This window comes from Setaria italica, chromosome VII (assembly GCF_000263155.2).
Source record: "Setaria italica strain Yugu1 chromosome VII, Setaria_italica_v2.0, whole genome shotgun sequence".
Lineage (NCBI taxonomy): Eukaryota > Viridiplantae > Streptophyta > Magnoliopsida > Poales > Poaceae > Setaria > Setaria italica.
In genome coordinates, this window is record NC_028456.1 from 24508450 (window position 1) to 24530375 (window position 21926).

Genomic DNA, 21926 nt, shown 5'->3' on the forward strand with positions numbered 1-21926 from the left:
TTACCCAAATATGTATGCGTATTTTATATAGGATACAGTGATGGTTTCTATATCCCTCAACGGATATGGGTACCCTATGGGTCTCCACCGACCAGTATCCGTTGAGGGATATGGGTATCGCATCGGTCTCCACCGATCAGAATACTGGTCGGACTTAACAAGTAGGCCCGCCCAATCAGGACGTGCGAGTTGAGGATGTGAAGTTACTCCCCACCGACCAGGATACTGGCCGGACTTGATAAGTGGGTCCGCCTGATCAGGACATGCGGGTCGAGAACGTGAAGTTACTTGGAGTACATGTCAAGGCAGCAAAGCTGTCCAAATCTAATCGGATATTGTGGAATACGTTTTGTAGTCCGACTCAGATTGCTTTCCATGTAAATATCAAGTAGATTAGATTCAAACCGAATTGTAATCCTTGGTCGTCAGCCTATATAAGACGGTCAAGGGCACCCTCCGAGGACAACTCATCCAATCTCATACCAAGCAATACAATCCAACGTATAGGACGTAGGGTATTACTCTCCGAAGGCCTGAACCTGTCTAAAACCCTCGTGTCCCCCTTTGTATTCTCGTGATCACCTTCGAGTTCTTGATTTCGCAATCACTCTCACCTACAAATCAACCACTTGGGTAACCTCCTGGTGGACTATCAGGCTTATAAACCGCTCCGGGCCACACTCATATCTTCGTGGCAGTTGACAAGTTTACAAAATGGATCGAGGTCAAGGCTGCCATTAGCATTGAGTCGGCCAAAGCAGCTCAGTTCATGGAAGAAATTATGCACCGCTTTGGAGTGCCTAATAGAATCATAACCAACCTTGGTGCGCAGTTCACAAACTCCGAGTTCTGGGAGTTTTGCCAAGACAACCTCATCGACGTGTACTACTCCTCAGTAGCGCACCCACGTTGCAATGGTCAGGTTGAATGCGCAAATGGGATGGTCCTCCAGTCCCTCAAGTCACGCATCTTTGACGACGCGTCCAAATACGCTACCAAGTGGCTACGCGAGTTACCCCATGTCGTCTGGGGCCTAAGAACACAGAAGAGTCAGGCTACCGGCTACACTCCTTTCTTCATGGTTTATGGCTTAGAAGCCGTCTTGCCATCTGATGTGGCCTTTGGCACCCCGCGTATCCAATACTACGAGGAGGGCGAGGCAGAAAAGAGTCAGCAGGTTGACATTGATAGCCTTGACAAACATCGTGTGGTGGCCCTCATCCAGCACGCACACCATGAGCAACAGATACGGCGCTTCCGCGACCGTGTGGTGACGAACTAATTGCATGAGCCGGGGCTAATTCACGATATGAATCTATTAAGCCTAATTAATCCATAATTAGCACATATTTACTATAGCGACATATGGTTAAATCATGGACTAATTAGGCTTAATAGATTCGTCTCGCGAATTAGCCTTCATTTATGCAATTGGTTTTGTAATTAACCTATATTTAATACTTCTGATTAGTATCTAAATATTTGATGTGACAGGTTTAGGTCCTGTTTGGTTTGCCCTGCTAAATTTTAGGGACTAAAGTTTAGTCACTTTTAGTCCCTAAATTGCCAAACAGGATGACTAAAAGTTGCTAAAGTTTAATCCCTAAAATTTAACCCTTTAGTCCCCAAGGATTGCTTATAAGGACTAAAAGGGACATTGGATAGGGTGTACCCCTCATTAATGAACCGTGCCTCCCTCCTACCCCACACGCTCCGCCGCCGGCCCCCACCCTCCCCGGCACCCACCCCGTCCCGCCCCGACCCCCGCTCCGCCCCCAGCCACCCGCCCCCCGGGAGGGTCGGCGGAGGGGCGGTGAAGGACCTTGGCCACAGGAGGGTGGCGATTCGATGGTGGGCAGCCTTGAATCGTAGGTGAGCAACCCAAATTAAGAGGAGGACGGCGCCCGGCAACAAACTTCCTTCCTCGGCAGGGGCGCGAGGAGGACGGCCGCCAGAGCTCAAGTAGGGCCAAATCGAGGGGCGCGAAGGGTGAGGAGGGCGGTGGCGAGCTTATCAGTGGGGTCCCATCGTTGGACAATGGCCGGCGGTGAGGGAGGTAGAGATAGCATAAGGGCAGAGGGGCTACCTGGCACGGAAGAAGGGAGAAGGGCAGGTGCAGCAATAATTAGGGGTAGTTTGATCTTTATTCAACTTATTTAATATTTTTTAATCACTATAATCAAACAGGAGGATTAAACTTTGGTCAGGAGAGTAATGAAAGTTTAGAACCAAACATATCGCTAGCTCCAAACGGGGCTAGATTCGTGGATCCGTAGGGAGCCGTGCCAAGCTGCCAGCGTGGTCATCGGGATAGAGACTCGCACACGGCACAGGCACAGCGTGCCAAAATCCTTATTCCCAAACCCCAACTACCTCCCCGGCGCCTCTCTTCGTCGTCCCCTGCCTTATATACGAGTCGAGGCGGACGAGGCACGGATGGGAATCGCCTCCTCTTCGTCCTCAAGCCCGGAATCCAGAGCTATGGCGCTCACCAAGGCCAAGGAGATCGTCGCCTCCGCGCCCGTCGTCGTCTTCAGGTCTCTTCCTTCCCATCTCTCCAGTCTCCATTGACGAGTGCTGCTAGATTTGGCGTCGGAAATAATTGCAAGGAAATCAAAAAGGGGAAAGGGGGAGCTGGAGAATTTTATTATCAGCCCTCCTTTACCATCCATGAGATGAGCATATTCCTCTCTTCTTCTTTTTTCGTTCTCCGCGAGAATATTCGCTGTTCATCCCTATCTTCGAAGAGTGATGCAAGGAGATTAATTTAATCTATAATCTCTAGAGATGTCGGTTTCGTTACGGATGTTTTAACACGCAATTCCTGGCAGATTTGCTGAACGCTGTGGAAAGTGGAGAATTTGAATCCGTACCCTGTACCTATCTTATTTGGATAGAACCAAATCATGTTTGCAAGTTTGAAATTCTTCAGCTAAGGGATTCGAAAACTGATATGGGGGTTATTACTTGGATTACCTAGCCAGCTCCTTGCCCCCCAGCCCTTCAAAGCCTGTTTGGAAAGGGGAGATGTGATTCAAATCCTTAGGGTTAGTTCAAATTTGTGCTAGAAGTTTCTATGCAGCTGAATTGGCTGCATCAGTTCCTAAGGCACCCCCCCCCCCCCCCCCCCCCCCCCCATCTTCCAAACATGACCTAAAAATTTTGATGGTCCTGCTATCTTTACTGTTGAAGTGTTGAGGTTCACACTTCACGGCATCCTGCAATGGAAGATGGGGTTTTTAGTTTTGTTGTCTGGAAGTATCTTCCCCTGCTCTGTGGCTGATCGTTATTTCGGGTTACATGCAGCAAGTCTTACTGCCCTTTCTGCGTCCGTGTGAAGCAGCTGTTCGAGAAACTGGGGGCAACCTTCAAGGCCATTGAGCTGGATGTGGAAAGTGAGTGCTCTTAATTTTGTTTATTCTTTTCACATTTCACTGTGCAATTCTTAGTTAGACTTGAGGCATGGTGCATATTACTAATTGCTGATGGCTAGCTTGGCATATTTATAAACTTCAGATGTTTCTCACGTATGGTTTTGCTGAGATATAAAATGGTTACAAGGGCTTATAGATGAAGGATGTAGTATAGCAGCACCATCATTCGATTTTGGGACAGTTGATTTTTTTTATGAAAGTTGGTGCTGTTTAATGTGATTAGATTGTTTGGTTAGATGGTAAAGAAACATCGGTTATGGCAATTGGCAATTAACTAAGAATGAATCACCCGACAAATACAGTGCTAGCTGCTAAGTAGTATTTTCTCTATTAATATAAGCCAAGCAGAGCTCTTGCCGGCGGTTAAAGAAAAAACCCTGCTAAATGGTATGTTTGTAACCATCAGAATCATATCTATGTTGTGTTGTTTCAATTGCTTGAGCATAACATATTTTACACTGAATGGTGAAATATTTGTCTTCAATTACAAAGCACCACCATCTCCTGCAGTACTGCTGAATGCCAAGTGTATACTCATGACAAACATTTATCTTCCTGGGGCTCTTAGTTCATAGTTCAGACTTTGGACTCTGCATATTGATGATCGTCACGGGGTTTGGGGCAAACAAACTCTTACTGAATTTATCTGTTTTACTTTAGGTGATGGATCTGAGCTCCAGGATGCTCTCAAGGAATGGACTGGACAGAGGACTGTCCCAAATGTCTTCATCAGTGGGAAGCATATCGGTGGCTGCGACGGTGAGCCATTTTTCCTTCTACTATTGCAGATCAATCTGTTTAACCTCTATTTAATTTGTGACCATGCATCTGTATACATGTGGAAAAAACGACCTATACTCATTTGGTTGTCTGAAGTTACCTGACATGTTTTGTCTTTTTGGGCAGATACCATGGCACTGAACAATGATGGGAAGCTGGTGCCGCTGCTGACTGAGGCTGGAGCGATCGCCGGTTCTACCTCAAAAAAAACCACCACCACCACTGCTTAGCTCGACGTGAGAGTTTTCCTGTGCTATAAATAAGGGGTGCTGGACTTGTATGCTATCAAAGTGTCAAGTACTATGCTGACTGTTAGTCCCCGTGTTGAACCACCCAGACATCAGTCAAGTTGCATGCCTGCTCTAGTAGTAATGAATTTCATATTATGAAGTCCGCTGTCGTTGTGATGTTCATCTTTCTGCTGGAAATATGTGTGCATCTGCCATGGGATCGATGCTGAGCCTGGACTGCATTTCAGTGCTTTTAACCCTGCAGAACTGTCGAAACTGATCCCATGAAAATGAGTATCGAAGGCAACGACAATCGACAAAGCAGTTCCCAGCGCGAAACTGCAATGGAACATTATACTGTATTACGAAATCAACGTCGTCCGCGCCAGCACGAATCAAGCGTCCTGCTTCCGTCCATTCTCAGGTACACCTTGTACACGACCAGCTCCTCGTCGTCGCAGTGCTCGCCGTACGGGAAGTCCGGCCCGAACACGTATTCTTCCATGCACCACACGGTCCGCGACGTTCACCGCACCACCTCCTCCTCGTCCTCCCGGTACCGGAACAGGCGCCGGTAGCCCAGCTCCCGGCCTTCTCCGTCCTTGACGCTCCAGTAGCGCGCCGCCAGCACGTACTGCCCCGGCACCGCCCTCCGCGGGGGCGCTATGCCATTGCCATCGTCACCGTGCTCGGCTCGCGGGCGCCGCGCCACGAAGAACCACTCGAACCTGTCGTTAGCCGCCGGCAGCACGGACGTGAGCACCGCGGGGTGCGCCGCGCATACGTCGGCGGCGTGGTGCATGCGGCACCGCAGCGGGTCCCCGACGCCGAGGCTGGCGAGGTAGAGCTGCACGAGCACCTGCGGGCTCACGTCGTCGGCGCCCTCGCGTCGCCCCGCGCCGTCGAGGCGGAGGAGGAGCCTCCTGTGGAGCGCCCCGCCGCGCGCTGGGTACAACTTGCACACGACCACGTCGAACGCCCCGCCGGCGCCGCGGTCGCCGTACTCGTCCATGCGCCACTCCGTCTCCCTCGCGGCGCTGGCTTCCACGGAGTCCTCGTGGTAGCGGAAGCTGTGGCAGTACCACGCGCCGCGGGGCTTGGCCTCGCTGGCGAGGCGGTACGCCCCGGGCCAGGCCCTCCGATTGCCGCCGAGGCCCCGCCCGCGGCAGACGAAGAAGAGCCACTCGGGCCGGTCGTTGGCGGGCGGGTGGACCTTGGCGAGCAACGCCGGGTGGTGCGCGCCGTAGACGTCGGCGTCGTGGATCTGCGGCGGCAGGTCGCCGCACCGCAGGGCGCGGCGCGCGGGCAGGTACCGGCCGACGAGGTCGTCCGGCGCGGGGTCGAACGGCGGCGGCTGGCCGCCTGGAGGCCTGTTCCCGCCGCGCCGCGGTGGCCTCGGCGGCCTGCCCCCGGCCCCGGCCCGGCCGCCGTGTCGCTGCTGCCGCCGGCGCGGAGGAGGACCCAGCCATCGTCGGTCTCCTCCTCGCGGAGGCCGGCGGCGGACGGCGCGGGGCACGACGCGGCCTTCTGCATTGCTCCCGGCGCCGGCGCTTCGGTGTCGCTGGGGGGCTTAACGGTATCCTGCACGCTCTCTAACGTTCCGAAGCGAGATGTGATCGCCTCGGGAACGCGCGGCCGGCGTGCGGTTTTCGTAGAGCGCGCGACGCGAGGCTGGTTTCCGAGGCGTAGTTATCGGAGGACGTGAGGGGAGCCAACAGCCAAGGCGTGATCGGAGTAGGGGAAGAGGAGGAGCTAGATTGCCAGACAGAGAAGACGGGGGAGAAGAAGTGATAGGGCAGTGAGAACGGTAAACTCACCTGGGCTGTGCAACTAGTGAGCCCACTCAACATATGCAGCCTACCAAACACCACATGATAGACTCCAATTATGCAGCCCACCATGATGTTACACCCTACCAATCGCAAAATTGCGCGGGCCAAATTTCTTATGAACTCTACTAATCACGGGCCAAAATGGTAGGAGAAGCCGGGCTTGGGCTGTCCATGGGCTTAGGTTAGCCAGGCTTGGTCCTATGCAGCCTACCAATCACAGCCTTAGACGCTGCGAAAAGAGATGAATGTGACGCGTGGCAGTGGAAGAAACTCCTGAAAAGACCTCCACATGCATGCTAAGCACACTGCTAGAACAGAATAATGCAGGTGCACTGACTCATCAGTGATTTTTTTCAAAAAAATCAGATAACGACTGACTCATTAGTGATAACTGGAGATTGTTCATACACGTAATACACACTTTTTACACTCGGTGCGTGCATGCATGATGCATGGTTGGAAATAATCAATATCGAATTGGGTAATTTGTCACCCTCATATCCCCTTAGTTTTACAGGTAAGGATCACAGAGCTTTGCTAATTGCTAGCTATATATAGCGGGAAAAAACTTCTCCTGTGTACGTACGTTTCCCCCATATAGAAAGCGCCCCAGAGCTTTTACGGGTCATCAGCTGTGGCGCCGGCAGCTGCAGAGTGGATGTACGGTAGCAGTTGTCCCGTCCTTATCCACCAGCACCAACACCCCCTACACGACGAGATGATCAGCTCGATCGATCTCTCGCTCTAGTCGAAGGGCATGCGGCAACGGGTTAGCGAGAATCTCTCTACCACAGCGTGCATGGCCCGCCGCCGGCGGCGTCGTCGACCACGCCGTCAAGGTTCCACAGGCTGCCCCACGTGGCGCCGTCCTCCTCGCTGGACCCGTACTCGTCGCTGGCGGTGGAGCCGCAGCAGCTGCCGGTGCCGCCGCCCTGGACGGCGCAGTGGAGGAGGAGGGCGCAGGACATGGGGCACATGAAGTCCATGGCGTCGTGCATGATCAGATCCTCGTGGTGGTGCCCGCCTGCGGCAGCTTCGGCTACCGCCGGCGCCGCGCACGCGTCGTCGATGACCGCGCTGCCGCGGTCGTCGTCGTCGGCCGCCGTCACGGTGCGCGCGCCGCCGTCCTCGTTCTCGTCCTTGGCGACGACATGCCCCATCTGCAACAGCTGCTGCTGCTTCTGGCTCTGCATCTCCTGCCGCTGCTTGAGGAACCTTGCCCTCGCGCGCTCGATGTTCTTGGACGGCTTCCCCTTCTTGAAGTGCGTCCTCCAGTAGTTCTTGATCTCGTTGTCCGTCCTGCCCGGCAGGCTCCTTGCGATCGTCGACCACCTGCTCACGACAGATACATGTGTCGGCAGAATTTCAGTACACATCAATTGGAACCTTGTTTATTTCATGTTCAGTACACCCAATATATAAAATCATGCCGCTGATCGGTGTGCTAATACTATAATTTACTATACCTGTTTCCCCACAAAGCATGGAGCTGGACTATGATGCTCTCTTCCTGGGGTGTGATCTTTCCTCGCTTCAGATCCGGTCTCAGGTAGTTAACCCACCGCAGCCTGCAGCTCTTGCCGCTCCTCTTCAGCCCTGCAGCACAAAAATGCCAAAAGGAGAATGGAGGATCTCAGACAAACAGCTTGAGCCACCCATGTGCACCAACAGGTGCCGGTCAATTCGCTAACTTTAAGTGGTAGCAAAGTGACGGCTTTCATGATCTAAGTATCGTCTAACCAAATCACTCGAGGGATAACATAAGGTTTTGAGGATCCCGGCGACAAACAGTATCGTGCATGGTGGAATCCTGGGACAGCTCTGCAAGTTGCCAGTTGAGGATCCTTGCGAAACACAAGGTTAAAGTACACACCGTACGCCAGTAGTACTGCGTGCTTGACGACCCCGCAAGGGCCGCAACTTGCGAGCTCTCAACCATTTGCAACTTGCAAGTTGTTGCTGCCGTTTATTTGTTTTTGTTTTTTCGAAGTAAAGTTTACTGTTGGTGAAAAGAGCCAGTACAATCGGAATCAAACAAGCAGATCGCCAACAATATTAACAAAAGTTAAGAGAATTCGCGCAATCGATTTTCAAATTGACAGCACCAAGCCACCAACCGTACCTGTGACCTTGGAGACGGAGTTCCACCGCCCTTCGCCGTGCTGCCGGACGTGCTCGACGAGGAGCTTGTCCTCCTGGCTGGTCCACGGGCCCTTCCTCCACCCGTCCACCTCCTGCCGTCCCCAGCCGAGCGGCTCCCCCTCCATTGGCAACCCAACACAAAGCTCAGCTCGGGGGTTCTTGCCTCGAAGGGCCTGCTGTTTTTAGCTGCTTTCAGCGGAGGCCGGAGGGGAGCGAGCAAAAGCCTTTCCTTTGCTCGGATTCTGCCTGTCCCGCGGAGGTGATGAGTGAGGAGGGCACGGGGCGAGTGAGCCGCTGCCGCGTATATATCGGGCACCGGCGGGGATCCATTCCATTCCCCCTGCCGCTCGCCAAAGCCCCGCGTCGCTGTCAGGGGAGTTCCATGCTCCACTACTAGCTCTTCTGTCGAGCTGGGTTTCCCGAAATGCCCCGGACCCGACGGTAAATTTTCGATCTCGATCGGGTCATGTGGTGCGCCCCGCCGAGAGTTACCGCGTGCTTATTTTTCTTGGCGCGAAAGCGCCATGTCCTGGGGGCCAGGTGCAAAGACCAAAGAGTGCCTTAGAATTTTAGATAATGTCCTCTACCGATCATACAAAGTTACAAACCAAGTTAAAGATGTGATAAAGAAAAAAATGGTGTCTGAGTTAGACCTGAATAAAATTCTACGGCATGTGTGTACCCTGTAGTATGTGCACAGCTCCTTAACAATATTAGTTTCCTGCTTCAAAACAATTAACAATATTTCCTGCCTTTGACCACCATGCATATACTATCCTAGACAACTAATACGGGGGAGAGTGTTTGCTAGGGATGGGCAGCATTCAGTGTCTGTGTCCCAAGATAGCATATATTAGCATGCATACAGCTTCACCTTTGCCACCTCGATCTTTAGCTTGGCATGGTCCTAGGTGTCCCCATGTCTGGGCGCCAGAAACACATTACAAAACAAATACCTTGCGCGGGTTCTAGAAAGCCGACGCGTGGATAACTGCATCTGCAACAACTCAACAAGTGGTGCTTCTTCTTCACCTGGCCCAGCAAGTGCAAACAACGCTTTGATGGCAATCGTACTTGTAGCGATGGCGATCGCGATCACTTTCCGACGCACAATCGAACAAAACTAATCCCAGGGCTGATCTCTGACGGCCCTGCATCATGGCACACAAGCGACGCGCAACACCACACGCATGCCCCGTACCTGGTCGATTCGATCAACGTTTTGTGAGCTGGCACGCGCGGTTATTACAGAAGATACATGTGTATCTGTGATCATGTCCCCTTACTTTGGTGCAAAGAAAGGGGATGTGTGTTGTTTTACTCCGATCCGATCACCTGGTCGATCTCTGTCGCCATCCGGAAAAGGTTACGTTGCCAAAGTACACGACCCTACTAGCGTAGGCGTAGCTTTGTCCCAAGTGTAGTAGTGTGATTACTAGCTAATAATATATAGTGCGCATCACGCCTGCTGCGCGTGTACCAGAAATCTTATTGATCGAGATGATATCGGGTCAGCAGTAGGTCAAGTCGATCCAGTCCAGTTCGGTTTATCAGTCAAAAATATGCATCGACCAACTCTCACACGCGTCCGGCGCTGTGCATGTTAAGTTGTTTCTTCCCAGATCGAGCTATATATGATCGATGATGACTCGAGTCAAGCCGCCACTGCCACTTGCTCGCTGGATCGACGAAGTGGTCATCCAGTAATTCGAGAGTTGCAGATACGCGATCACGCTCGGCCTGCCTGAACCAGGTAGGGAGAAAGACGAACGGATGCGGATTGCGTGTTTAATTTTGGATGTTCGCGTTAGGACCGCGTGTCCTAAAATCTATCGCGGCGCACGCGACAAGAGCATGGAAAACAAGACAAAAAGTAAACAGCAGGACGTGTACGGTTCATCAACTTAATTAGTTGCATGCCGAATTTGCTACGATTTTGTGTAAAATTACCCATGTAAAAAATACGTAACCCATATATACTTATAAATTACTCACCACCGCTATTACAAGAAGGTTAACATAAACTACTTCTAAACCTATATATTTATATATCACCAGTCGTTGCTATTATAAAAAAGAATAATCTAAAATGCCACAAAAGAAGGCAAGATAACTTAATTGGCATGTAATTAAGAGGTCAACGTTGCAATTCAAATGGTCTTTGGGTTGATGTAAAATGTAACAATATAATAAAATTATAAATATACCTAGCCATCATTTGGGTGACTCAAATGTGGATCGTCAAGATAAGATATGGGAGCATGTATCTATGATCTTGGACTTTCATTGTCCAAGGTTACAGTGCCAATAAATCAGAGAACTTTCCATTAATTTTTACACTGGACAGGTGTGTGCACATGCGTGTTTTTTTTTTGGGGGTGGGGGGGGGGGGGCTAAGCCCCCTTCTGTCACGCTCACGACTGAACATACACAGAGCTAATTGCCATGCTTGAACCTTGGACTAGACGAGTCTAAGGCATACCTTGCAATCGAAGATGGTGAAGGTATGATTTTTTGGTAGCAATGTAAGACTATGATATATGTCTCCGGTGTAAATAATATCTGACCAATATAACAATAAGTTGAGGACTAGCTATTTTGAACTCATGGAAAAAAAATCAGAATACATACTCCCTCCGTTCCTGCTTATAAGGTGCACAAGCATATCAAGATTCAAAGTTTAAAACTTTGACCAATAATTTAGGTGATGATTTTTTATTTTTTAATGCAAATTTGACATGGTGGGATTTGTAATCAAATGTACTCTCCAATGATTATAAGTTTATAACCATAAATAATTTAATATAATATAAATGAACAGTCAAAATCTAATTTAGGAGACCGTGCCACGTCATACTACACCTTATAAACAGGAACGGAGGGGGTAATTACTAATTCTATGTAGCGTTAGGAATGCGGTGTGGAAGCCCTAACTAGCTATAGATGGTGGAGTTGCTGACTACGGAACCATGAACTGCCATGCGTGTTGTATCAATTTCAACACTGTGTTAACTCTACTAGCTCGAACAATTTGCGTGAGTATGTAACCATCGTTTTAGAATCAAAGTCCCCGGCGCGGCCCGTATAGTATGCCAAAGAGTAAAGATTACCGGAGGGCAAGTTTGGAAGACCGCACCTAACAAGGGGAATCATGCAAAGCAAAGCCCTTTTGGCGCCTTACCCCTTCGAGAGACCTCCTCGTCGTGACTTCCAACAAAGAATGATGCGCTTATGCTAATTAAGCAGATCATTAGATCACCCTTGATTTAAGTATTGGTACGGTCCCCTGCCCGCCCCTCCACGTACACCTCATCTACATTGCGTAGAGCCGTAGCCGAGCTCCCGCGCCACGATAGTTTATGCGCTCCCCCCCTGTCTCTTTGGCGCCCTCCCGATCCTCTTCTCCATCGACCCCCGCCTCGTCACCTAATCACCCAACGAAAAGCACCAACACAATCGCATCACCCAGTGCATCAGCAAGACACAGCGGTAGCTAGTTAAACAACTCGTAGATGTCCATGTCCTTGTTGCTGTGCCCCGCGCATGCCACAGCAGGGGATCGGATGACATCCATGGTGCGCCGATGGGTGCCCGCCGGGCCAATCGCGACGCGCCACCCGCCGGACCGGTCGATCGGCCGCCGCGCGCCGGGCAGCAGCGACGTCGCCCGTAAAATAACGTGGCTGCTATTTCGGGCAAGCGATCGAGCACGTACGGCCTGGCAGGGGGGCTGGTGGCGCCGGGGGTTATTTTATGCGCGCATCGCCGTCGTCGAGCGTGGGTGCGGCGACTTTGGGCGCCTCACGCCGGCGACAGGTGTCGCGCGATCCGGCGGAGGACCACCGCGCCCTTGTTTAATCCCGTCGCCAACTCCGGCGCGCATAAAGCCCCGGCCCCGGACCACAGGGACAAGGCCAGCTCGATCCCCCCCGGCGTATATATACTATATATATAATCACTCCATATCACCACTACTATAATTATCTAGGGAGGGAGGGTTAGCAGCTTGGCTAGCCTTGCAGTACATGTTACGGCCGGGCCGGGGCCGGGGGCTAGCTTTCATTATTCGCGTTGGCTAGCTTTTCTCCGTGTGTCTGGTTGCATGTCGTTTGCTCTAGGCCACTGCACGTAGGCGGCATCCCATTCGAGCCGGGGGGTTTGATTAGTGGTTTCCGTGGCGTGATCTGGCCGAGGCCAAGGGTTATGTTAAATTGTTAATGCCTGTGTGCGGTGAAATGAAGCATCCATCGACAATTTTATTTTCTCTGTGCGGTGGTGTGATGAAGCATTGGTCTACAAGTCTCCCTCTGCTCACTTTGCGATCCAGAAGGCTCTCGAAAAGCCCCCTGCTTACAAATATACAAAGCCCCCAAAAGCTGGGCGCGCGTATGTGTGTGTATTTTTGGATTGGGGGTATGTTTATACTCCAAGCAAGCTCATCATCGGTCATGGATCACGGGACTTGGGAGCTAAAAGTAGAAAGCAAGATACGGTCCCCGGCACAAAGCTGGTCTAGTTAATTAGTTGCACTAGGTATGGCAACAGTCACGTCCGCCAAATGGGGTGGGAGAATTTGAGAGAAATGCTAAAGCGTGATGGGGCACTAAAAGGTCGCTCTCGATCGTGACCTGCTTTACAGCAGCTCAAGGACAAAGGTAAACTGCACTAGCTAGGAGGAGGGGTAATAACTTTGTTTGGTCACTCGCTCTCAGAACCGAATACACGTTTCCTCATTCTCCACATTCTCTGTGGTTTTAATTTACACTCAGATACGTTCTTCGAACAAAGTTTCTTTGCTTGCAAATTAAGTCGCTTGCCATTCTTAGAAGACCTAATAATATAAAAAACAAAACAATCTGTCTTTGTCTACTACTCGGTCGTCATGTGTACATGTCTTCAATTGTACACATCTTATTACATTCATGATTGCAGAAGAGGAAGAAAAACATTTTTACATCGTTCTGTATTATTGTATGTGTAAAGGCCACACGGTAACCTATAAGTATATGTGTACAGTACTCTTTGTGTACAGTTCTTTGCCCCTTGGGACTGTGCTAAAAAGTAATAACTCTTTCACCATTATTCAATGAAATTGCCACTATCCTGTGCCGGTTAGTACAAAGGACTTCTCGCTTATGTATACGTGTTGTGACTCTTGTGATGTCTATGAGCAGAAAGTAATGCTTTTTTTTTTCAAGGCACTGTAGAATTTTTTTGCTTTTGTTTTCTAGTAATAGAATTAAAACATTATTTTACCAATTAGCGGATGTTTGGTTGCTGGCCATGCCTCGCCATGCGGCGATCCCAAAAAACAAAGGTTGTGCTTGGTTGGTGCCAAACCTGTGGCTGCAACAGCGTTTTCAGTTGATTTTGCTACCAAACTTGGGGCGCTTATTTTTACCACGAACCTTTGGCGCCGCCACAGATGAGTGTGGCCAGTTAGGGCTGGCTACCAAACACGCTCTTAATGATGTTATTTTTTAGTAGTAGACGACGTGCCCGCCGATAGCGAGGTGCCCAAGATCTCTTAGATGTGCTCATAGTGTTAGGATTACATGTGTACGTTCATAGCAGCTAGTGTGCATGCGTGTATATGAGCGTCCGTGTTTGTAATATGTTTGTAAAAATGGTTATATGGAATCCACAATGACGCGTCTGTTTGACTTGGTAAAAAAAAGAAATGCAAACTAAACAGTAGAAAATATCTAAAGTTTTTTAAAGAACTTTTCTCGAATACCATGGCCCACCCCTTGCTAAGCAAATGTTCAACATATTTGGGGTAATTAACTTCGTCAAAGAAACAATTTTATATAATATGGTTAGTTGCAGAATGCATATACTGCGTTTAAAGGAAAAACAAGGTAGTAAGAAACATCTTTATCTTGGATAAGAATCTAGGCCCTTCATGAGGAGCTAAGAACCACTTCTGCTGGGTTGACATTCTGATGCCCTGGAGGCAGCAAGTTCTTGGGGGGCAATCCCGGCTAGCTAGATAGACGACGTTAAAGTAGAAAACAAACTAGTGGCATCTGTTCCATCTTGTACGTAGCAGCCTGATCCCTCCACGAGTACATGGCATCCCCTTCGAGCTTTTAGCGTAAAAGGGACGCCAGAATCTTGCTGGCAAATAATGACAAGCACCTTAGGAGAACAATGTACTTTTATCTCTAAGTAAAAGCCCAAAGGCGAATAATTGACCCACACCAAACATTTGGACCAAATGTTGTGGCCCCATCTAAAAAATGATAGCCCGGCCCATAAGTCAGGCCCACTAAGTACACCATCGTCGAAAATTCTCAATGCGGCATCCGTAAATTGTCGATTCTGGCCTTGTGGAGTTGTGGGAGTTTGACGCATGCATGCGCTCTTCTTTCTCCAGGCTCCCATGGCCGTCCCTAAAACACGCCACGCTCGTCGACCCGCTCCCTCCCTCTCCGTTCGTGGCTTCGTGCACGGCGCATGCGACAATTCTATCTACGCCAAGCGCATGTGGCACCGGCATTCCTCACCCACGGCCACGGGCGAGTGCCGTGACACGAACCAAGAACATACTACGTGACCAATGCAACTCGATCGATCCGCCATGGCTGCCTCCGTGGCCCTCGCCGTCGTTGCCATTTCCCTCGCCGCCACTCTCCCCGTTGCCCGCGCCGAGATCAAGAAGACGTCCATCGCCTCCGACTCGCGCTCCGTCATCCTGTTCGAGGAGTTCGGCTTCAGGCGCGGCGGCCGCGCCGCCGTCACGGCCACCGGCGTCTCGTGGAAGGTCCCCGAGGGGTCCCAGATCAAGTCGGCGGACCCGACCCTGATGGGCTTCTTCCTCATCTCCAACTCCCTCTTCTACAAGATCAACAACGAGTCCGACTACGCCGAGGCCACCGGCACCGCCTTCTGCCCGCTCACCAGCAAGTACGTGCAGCCGCTGTTCCGGTTCAAGGAGATCGCGCCCGACGGCACCGGGAAGGGCTCCCTGACCATCGACGCCGACGACCAGTACACGGTGCTGTTCAGCAGCTGCCAGGAGGGCGTCGAGGTCACCATGGAGGTGCGCACCGAGATGTTCAACGTGCGCCGCTCCGGCGCCAAGGAGTACCTGCCCGTCGGCCTGCTGCCGCTGCCAGGGATCTTCGCCGCCGCGTCGGTCGTGCACTTCGTGTTCCTGGGCGGCTGGCTGTTCGTCTGCGCCAAGCACTGCAAGACCGCCGAGCGCATCCACGCCGTCATGGGCGCGCTGCTGCTGTTCAAGGCGCTCAAGCTCGCGTGCGCCGCCGAGGACCAGTGGTACGTCGAGCGCACCGGCACGCCGCACGGGTGGGACGTCGCCTTCTACGTGTTCGGCTTCTTCAAAGGCATCCTGCTCTTCACCGTCATCGTCCTCATCGGCACCGGTTGGTCCTTCTTGAAGCCATACCTCCAGGTGCGCCCATGTCTGATGCGATCAAATGATCAATGGCCATGCCCTGACGGTGGCACGCACTGACACCCGTATTGTGCGCGCAGGAGCGCGAGAAGAACGTGCTGATGATCATCATACCCCTGCAAGTGATCGAGAACATCGCGTCGGCGGTGATCGGGGAGACGGGGCCGGCGGGGCGGGACTGGCTGGCGTGGAACCAGATCTTCCTGCTCGTGGACGTGATCTGCTGCTGCGCTGTGTTCTTCCCCATCATCTGGTCCATCCGGAACCTGCGGGAGGCGTCCAAGACCGACGGCAAGGCGGCGCGGAACCTCCAGAAGCTCACCCTCTTCAAGCAGTTCTACCTGGTGGTCGTCTGCTACCTCTACTTCACCCGGATCGCCGCGTCGGCCGTCGCCGCCGTGCTCAGCTACAAGTACCAGTGGGTCGTCAACGTCTCCATCGAGACGGCGAGCCTGGCCTTCTATGTGTTCGTGTTCTACAATTTCCAGCCGGTGGAGAAGAACCCGTACCTGTATGTCGGTGACGACGAAGAGGAGGCCGCGGGTGGGCAGCTTGAGATGGAGAGCACTTTTGAGATCTGAGGCATGCAAGTGTCTCTCCAAGCAGTTTTGTATAGATATGACTCTCGAACCTGATATGATTTTTCAGATTTTATTATCAGTTGCATAAAATGCTCTTACTTTTTCAATCATATAAAATGAGGAACTACTCACGTATAAATGTTGGTGCCGGGCAATCTTTAGAATGTGCATTCTGTTTCTGCCTATACTTTACGTGTCTTTGGCGGATGTTTTCTAGGGATGCTAGCTTCATAGATGTAGACAAATTATACATATGTATCTCGACATAGTAGGTTGGAAATTGAGGTGATCATAATATCCACTAAGCTGAGGACCTACACCTAGAATACTAACTCACTCTAGTGTTGGTCAGCCTTTTTAAATTTCTAGTTACTTAGTGTGACGGGTCCTTTCAACAGCAGAGCCGCCTTCTTACTTCCTGGTGGTAGAGCCTACGAACAGATGAAGCTGACTTTTAGGTGGCAGAGACAACCTACGATGAAGTCTAGACCCTTGTGATCCCAGATGATAGAGCCAACCTTCGATGGATCACAACTTATACACTAAGTACTTAGAAACTATATGGCCCAACCGGGAGACTAATACTTACAACAATAAAACTTTATTACAACACAACAATATTACGCAAGAGTGCAGTACAAACACTCTCTCTTTAGTGGCTAGCTTAGCACTCACCCTTTACTACTACCATGCTCCACTCATCTACCATGCTCATGGATGAATGGCATGGCAAGGGAGGGGTTCTATTTATAGGCCAAGGGGGATCATGAGGTTGAGACAAGTGTACCCCTTTCTAGAGACTTCCTAGATATTACAACATTTACTAATTTATTTTACTATCAAGTCTAGACTATTTAAATATCTTCTTCTCGTATGACGGAGAACAGTCCCTCAAGGCAAACTTCTTTCCAAAGTTGTCCTGCAAACCATGCCGAGTGCATACCGAAATTTCTCGAACTTTGCCTTGTTCAGGCCTTTCGTGAAGATGTCAGCAATTTGCTCATCAGTCTTTGTAGGCACCATCTAAATATCTCCCTCAAGGACCTTTTCTCTTATGTAGTGGTAGTGGACTTCTATGTGCTTGGTCCTTGCGTGGAAAACTGGATTTTCTGCAAGGCGTATAGAGGATAAGTTATCTCAGAAAATCCTTACTCGATAGTCCGTCGGTTGATGAAGATCCTCCATCAATTGCTTAAGCAAGGCGCTTGCTTAAGCAAGGCGCTTTCTTATGCTACCATTGCCGCTGACCGATACTCTCCTTCAGTATTAGATAATGCCATAGTAGGTTATCTCTTGCTGCACCACGATATAGCTCCTAATCTAATACTGAAGAAGTATCTTGTGGTTGACCACCACGTGCCATAATCGTGGAGGAATTGTCCGACTTAAACTGGCTTAAGTGCGTCTAATCGCCACCGGAACAGCAATTATACGAAACGCACTTAAAATAGTGCAAGCCCGGTAGTCCGTTGAGTGTCCCTAGGATGCCTCGAAACATCCACGACATGAATCGTAGCCATACATTAGGATCGCTTCCATGAAGGGAAAGCATCAATAAATATTACATTTTTAAACTTAGCGGTCTAAGTTAGACCATTACTAGGAGTTTTGAACATAAAAATCAGTCCAAGGACAAGCAATTATACACTAAGTTTTATTCTAGGGTATTACGAGACCCGTAAATACCCTAGTTCTTCGGGACTTCTTCTTCGGTTGTCCCCTGTTGTGTGTCTGAAAACAACAACAAGGGATCCCCTGAGTACGAGGGTACTCAGCAAGACTGACCCGACTAACTAGTATAGGTAAATTTAAAATATTATTTCAAGGAATATGATAGCTTTATGGTGTACTGGTTGACTCACAATTTTGCGGAAAGCTTGCTACTAGTGGAACCTTAATTTTATCATTTTATTTCAAATTAGTTTTTACCTAACCAGTCTAGGTGAATAAAATATTTTTGAGCAACCAGGTGGAACTAAGTTATACAGCATATCAATTCCAAAAAAATATTATATTCAACTTGATTACTCTACAATGCTTAAGCGATGATCAAGTGCATTCATAACCGAGAATTGCGGTGATCCGGACCTATTTACATCCTGCAGAAGATACCTAATCACCAGCTATGCGCAACTGATCGGGTTGCACATAACGACCTTTCGATTAGCCGTACCCAATGATCAAAAACATAATTCCCCGAACCCAGGGACGCACCCCGACATGGGACCTCACGTCTAGCCTGATCTCCATGTGAGTTTCAGGCTACACCCTGCCATTCTCCAGCACGACAAGCACGGGTAAGAATATTTCCATTCAGAGAGCCAACTAACCTACCGAGCTTGCTGGTTCCTAATGGCAGTAAGCAACCAAGTAAAATCACTTAATCACTGGTTAAAACAATGAACGGTCCTTAACCAGATTAAACTTAGTAGACAGAACTACCATCTCTAGCTTTTGTCCACATTTTAAAATTCCAGGCTATTTTCCTTGATTAACATGTGTGACCATTTATACCTTAAGTGGTTGAGTAACAGAAGTTACTTTAAAGGAATCTAAGCATTTCTAAGCATAGGATGGTTACTAATTAATTGAACAGGTGGCAAAGATGTCCTACAAACAAGGTGGGATCATGCATAAGAGTAGGTTGCAAACAACTCCTAGACTTAGATAATAATTGGACTCATGAATAATAATTTCTGAAAGTAAATAGGCTTAGATGCACCGGGGCTTGCCTTGATTCACAAAAAAAGTTAGTACCCCTGAAGATCCTTCCAAAAAAGGGACCAAGTCAACAACCTCTTTGAATTCCTAAGGTTTTTCTAAGAAATCCAAGAAATCCACCTTCGAGGCTTTTGTTTCTACGATCTGATGCATGTCACAGTTAGAGATGCAAAACTTTTTGAAACAAAAGACTATACAACTTTCCTTCATGATAAAGTTGCAAGCCAACACTAATCTACCCATAAAGATTAACCCACAATTTAATTTGTTTTGAAAACCTAACTTAAGCATTTTCTTTTATTTAGAAAAGTATTATAGTTAATTTCTAATATGAAAAACTTAAATCCTATGAATTAATAAATATTTGTGAATAATAAAACATTATTCAGAATTTTGTACATTTCATAAAGATTAAGTATTTATTTAAATACCTTAATCCAAGGCATTACATAAATACTTACATTTTTATTATTTTATCCTAGGGTTTAAGAATTGTTAATGCATAAAATAAAATAAAATACACCTAATAAAATTAGTTTACTAAATTTGGACAATTCTATAAATTATAAAGAATTAAATATGAAAAAAGGAATTAAATCTATTTTCTAAATCTATAAACCAGCATTATCCCGAAAAATCCCCTTCTAGACTTTTCCTACACGCCCCTATCATACACCCACTCACTGAACCCACTCACTGATGCGCGGCCCTGGGTCAACCGACCAAACCTCCAACCTTGATCGAGAGCCGCCCGATTCAGCCGTGCTCACGGTTAAGAGCGGCCTATACCCTCACATGATAAAACTATCGAAAGATGGACTTAAATTGTTGTTATTTCATTCATGCATATGTTGTTTACTTTATTTATATTTTTGTTTAATTTCGGGTGGTATAAACTTACGCTTAGTCAATTGCTAGTAAAAATTGACCAACCTAATTAAAAGCTGATGCTGATTAAGCCTTAGTCATACCTTGATTAGCCTTACACTACACTATTCCCCACGACTTGTTGAGTACCAACCATAAGTGTACTCACCCTTGCAAAACCGTTGTTCAGACCAAGATAATCTGGTGGAATACATTGACGACTTTGAGGAGTTCTAGGCATATGGTTCTTCAGTCAGCTGCCTGTGGTGTCGTCGTCATCTTCGGAGTCCGCTGCATATTTACTTAAGTTCGTGCTTATTTGAGACTTTCGGTCATGTAATAATGTTTAATACTCTCTTTATTTGCTTTAGTACTGTCTTTATTATTCACTTATGTCATACATATGTGTAACTTGATCCTGACGCGTATGTATTGAATGCACTCGATTTTATTCTTAAAATCGGGTGTGACACCTCGTGTGCAGCGGCGCCAAGATCGGAGGAGGTCCTGCTCCGTGCCGGCGGAAGGAAACGGTCTATCACCGCCAAGCAAGCGCCAGGCTATACCAATTGAGCCAACAGGATCGGACCTTTTATTTTTCTGAAGGATTAGGCTACAGGACTTGACACCCCGTTGATCATGGCGCACGTTAGATTACGTAGCACTAGATTACAAGCTAGAAATAGACGTTACTGTTTCTTTTTGTCGATCGAGGAAAGGTTTATTGTTGTCGGCTCTCGATCGCTTCGTCCTCCAGGAAGATCCGGTCGTATTTTCTTGGCATGTGATTTTATTTTGCTCACATGTACTGTGCTTATTATTGAGTAATTGGATTTGTCGAATGGTTTATATCTCGTAGCACCCACCCCTCCGTTCTCTGACCCTTTTGCTACCCCAAGTTCCCAACCTCTATTGCTCTCACGTGAAGTTTTTTTTTTCGCGGTAGGAAAAAGTGACTATGAATTCCTTTTTCTATCCTTTGAGTGTACTCCCATAAATAATAGCGATCAAGAAAATCAAGCTTAAATATACTTAATATCACGTGCACGGCACGCGGTCGTGCTTTGAGAGTTGAGACGTTCTGTTGCTTCCTCCACCGCGTACGAAAAGGGTAAGAAGTCGGAGGCCGGAGTGACTTGATCACTGCATGACGCCGGACGCACCGATTAGTGTAGAGCCAGATCCATTTAGTAGTAGACTGTAGAGGACTCAGTGCATGTATGGATTTTTCCTACCTGTACTTGATTAGTTTTTTTGTGAGTAAAATAAACTTTGTTGTGCTATGCGGCACAAAGGTTTGATCAACGAATCAGGACATTCTAGTAGCCTTGTTGCAATACCCAAAGGAATTAGATGCTACCTCTATCCCAAAAAAGTTGAACAAAGGCTAGAATGTCCTATGAGACACATGTACATCGCACGGTCTCTTGTATGCATGACGTGCATGGCACGCGGTTGTGCTGAGACGACGTTCTGTGCTTCCTGCGTCGCATACGGACACGCAAGAGTACGTAGTCGATCGATGCCCACACGGGCTTGGGCTCCGCCTCGTGTACGGAACGAAGAGCTCCCCGTACGTGTTGGTGGAGGACACGAACACGGCGTGCAACGGCATCTCATATAGTAGCAGGAAGGAAGATCCCACGGCACCATCAATTGAAGAAAAAAAAAACATACGTACGAGAAACAAGAACATACATGGCCGCTAAGCCGCACCGGGACTTCGGCGTAGTAGTCCATTGTCCTCCCACAACACCCTACGGCAGCCATGGCGAAGCTAGCAGCATGGCCCAAGCGGAAGGATCCGGTCGCCGAATATTTCTACGTGCGGTTTGCTGCATTCTCATTGCCGGGATCGCCGCCGTTATCATCACGGGGGTTGTTGTTCTCGGCGTCGAGATCCCCGACGAGGCCCCCAA

The 21926-nt window shown here is 48.9% G+C and overlaps 4 protein-coding genes across 4 annotated transcripts; 3 read left to right on the forward strand and 1 right to left on the reverse strand.

Moving 5' to 3' along the window:
* The first annotated feature begins 769 nt into the window (after positions 1–769).
* Positions 770–1282, forward strand: LOC106804425. Its single transcript, XM_014805493.1, has one exon. It carries the CDS (start codon positions 770–772, stop codon positions 1280–1282), a length of 513 nt encoding a protein of 170 aa, XP_014660979.1.
* Positions 1283–2340: 1058 nt separating this feature from the next.
* On the forward strand, positions 2341–4627 carry LOC101764531 (glutaredoxin-C6). The gene is made up of 4 exons (XM_004976115.3): positions 2341–2537; positions 3307–3395; positions 4095–4193; positions 4341–4627. Exons 1-4 carry the CDS (start codon positions 2437–2439, stop codon positions 4442–4444), a joined length of 393 nt encoding a protein of 130 aa, XP_004976172.1. The 5' UTR covers positions 2341–2436; the 3' UTR covers positions 4445–4627.
* Positions 4628–6657: 2030 nt separating this feature from the next.
* On the reverse strand, positions 6658–8689 carry LOC101772233 (transcription repressor MYB6). Its single transcript, XM_004978069.2, has 3 exons — positions 8399–8689; positions 7743–7872; positions 6658–7608 (listed from the first exon to the last, which is right to left on the reverse strand). The coding sequence occupies exons 1-3, from the start codon at positions 8541–8543 to the stop codon at positions 7062–7064; spliced, it is 822 nt and encodes a 273-aa protein (XP_004978126.1). The 5' UTR covers positions 8544–8689; the 3' UTR covers positions 6658–7061.
* Positions 8690–14980: 6291 nt separating this feature from the next.
* On the forward strand, positions 14981–16565 carry LOC101764944 (protein GPR107). Its single transcript, XM_004976116.1, has 2 exons — positions 14981–15835; positions 15919–16565. The coding sequence occupies exons 1-2, from the start codon at positions 14981–14983 to the stop codon at positions 16417–16419; spliced, it is 1356 nt and encodes a 451-aa protein (XP_004976173.1). The 3' UTR covers positions 16420–16565.
* Positions 16566–21926: the final 5361 nt, after the last annotated feature.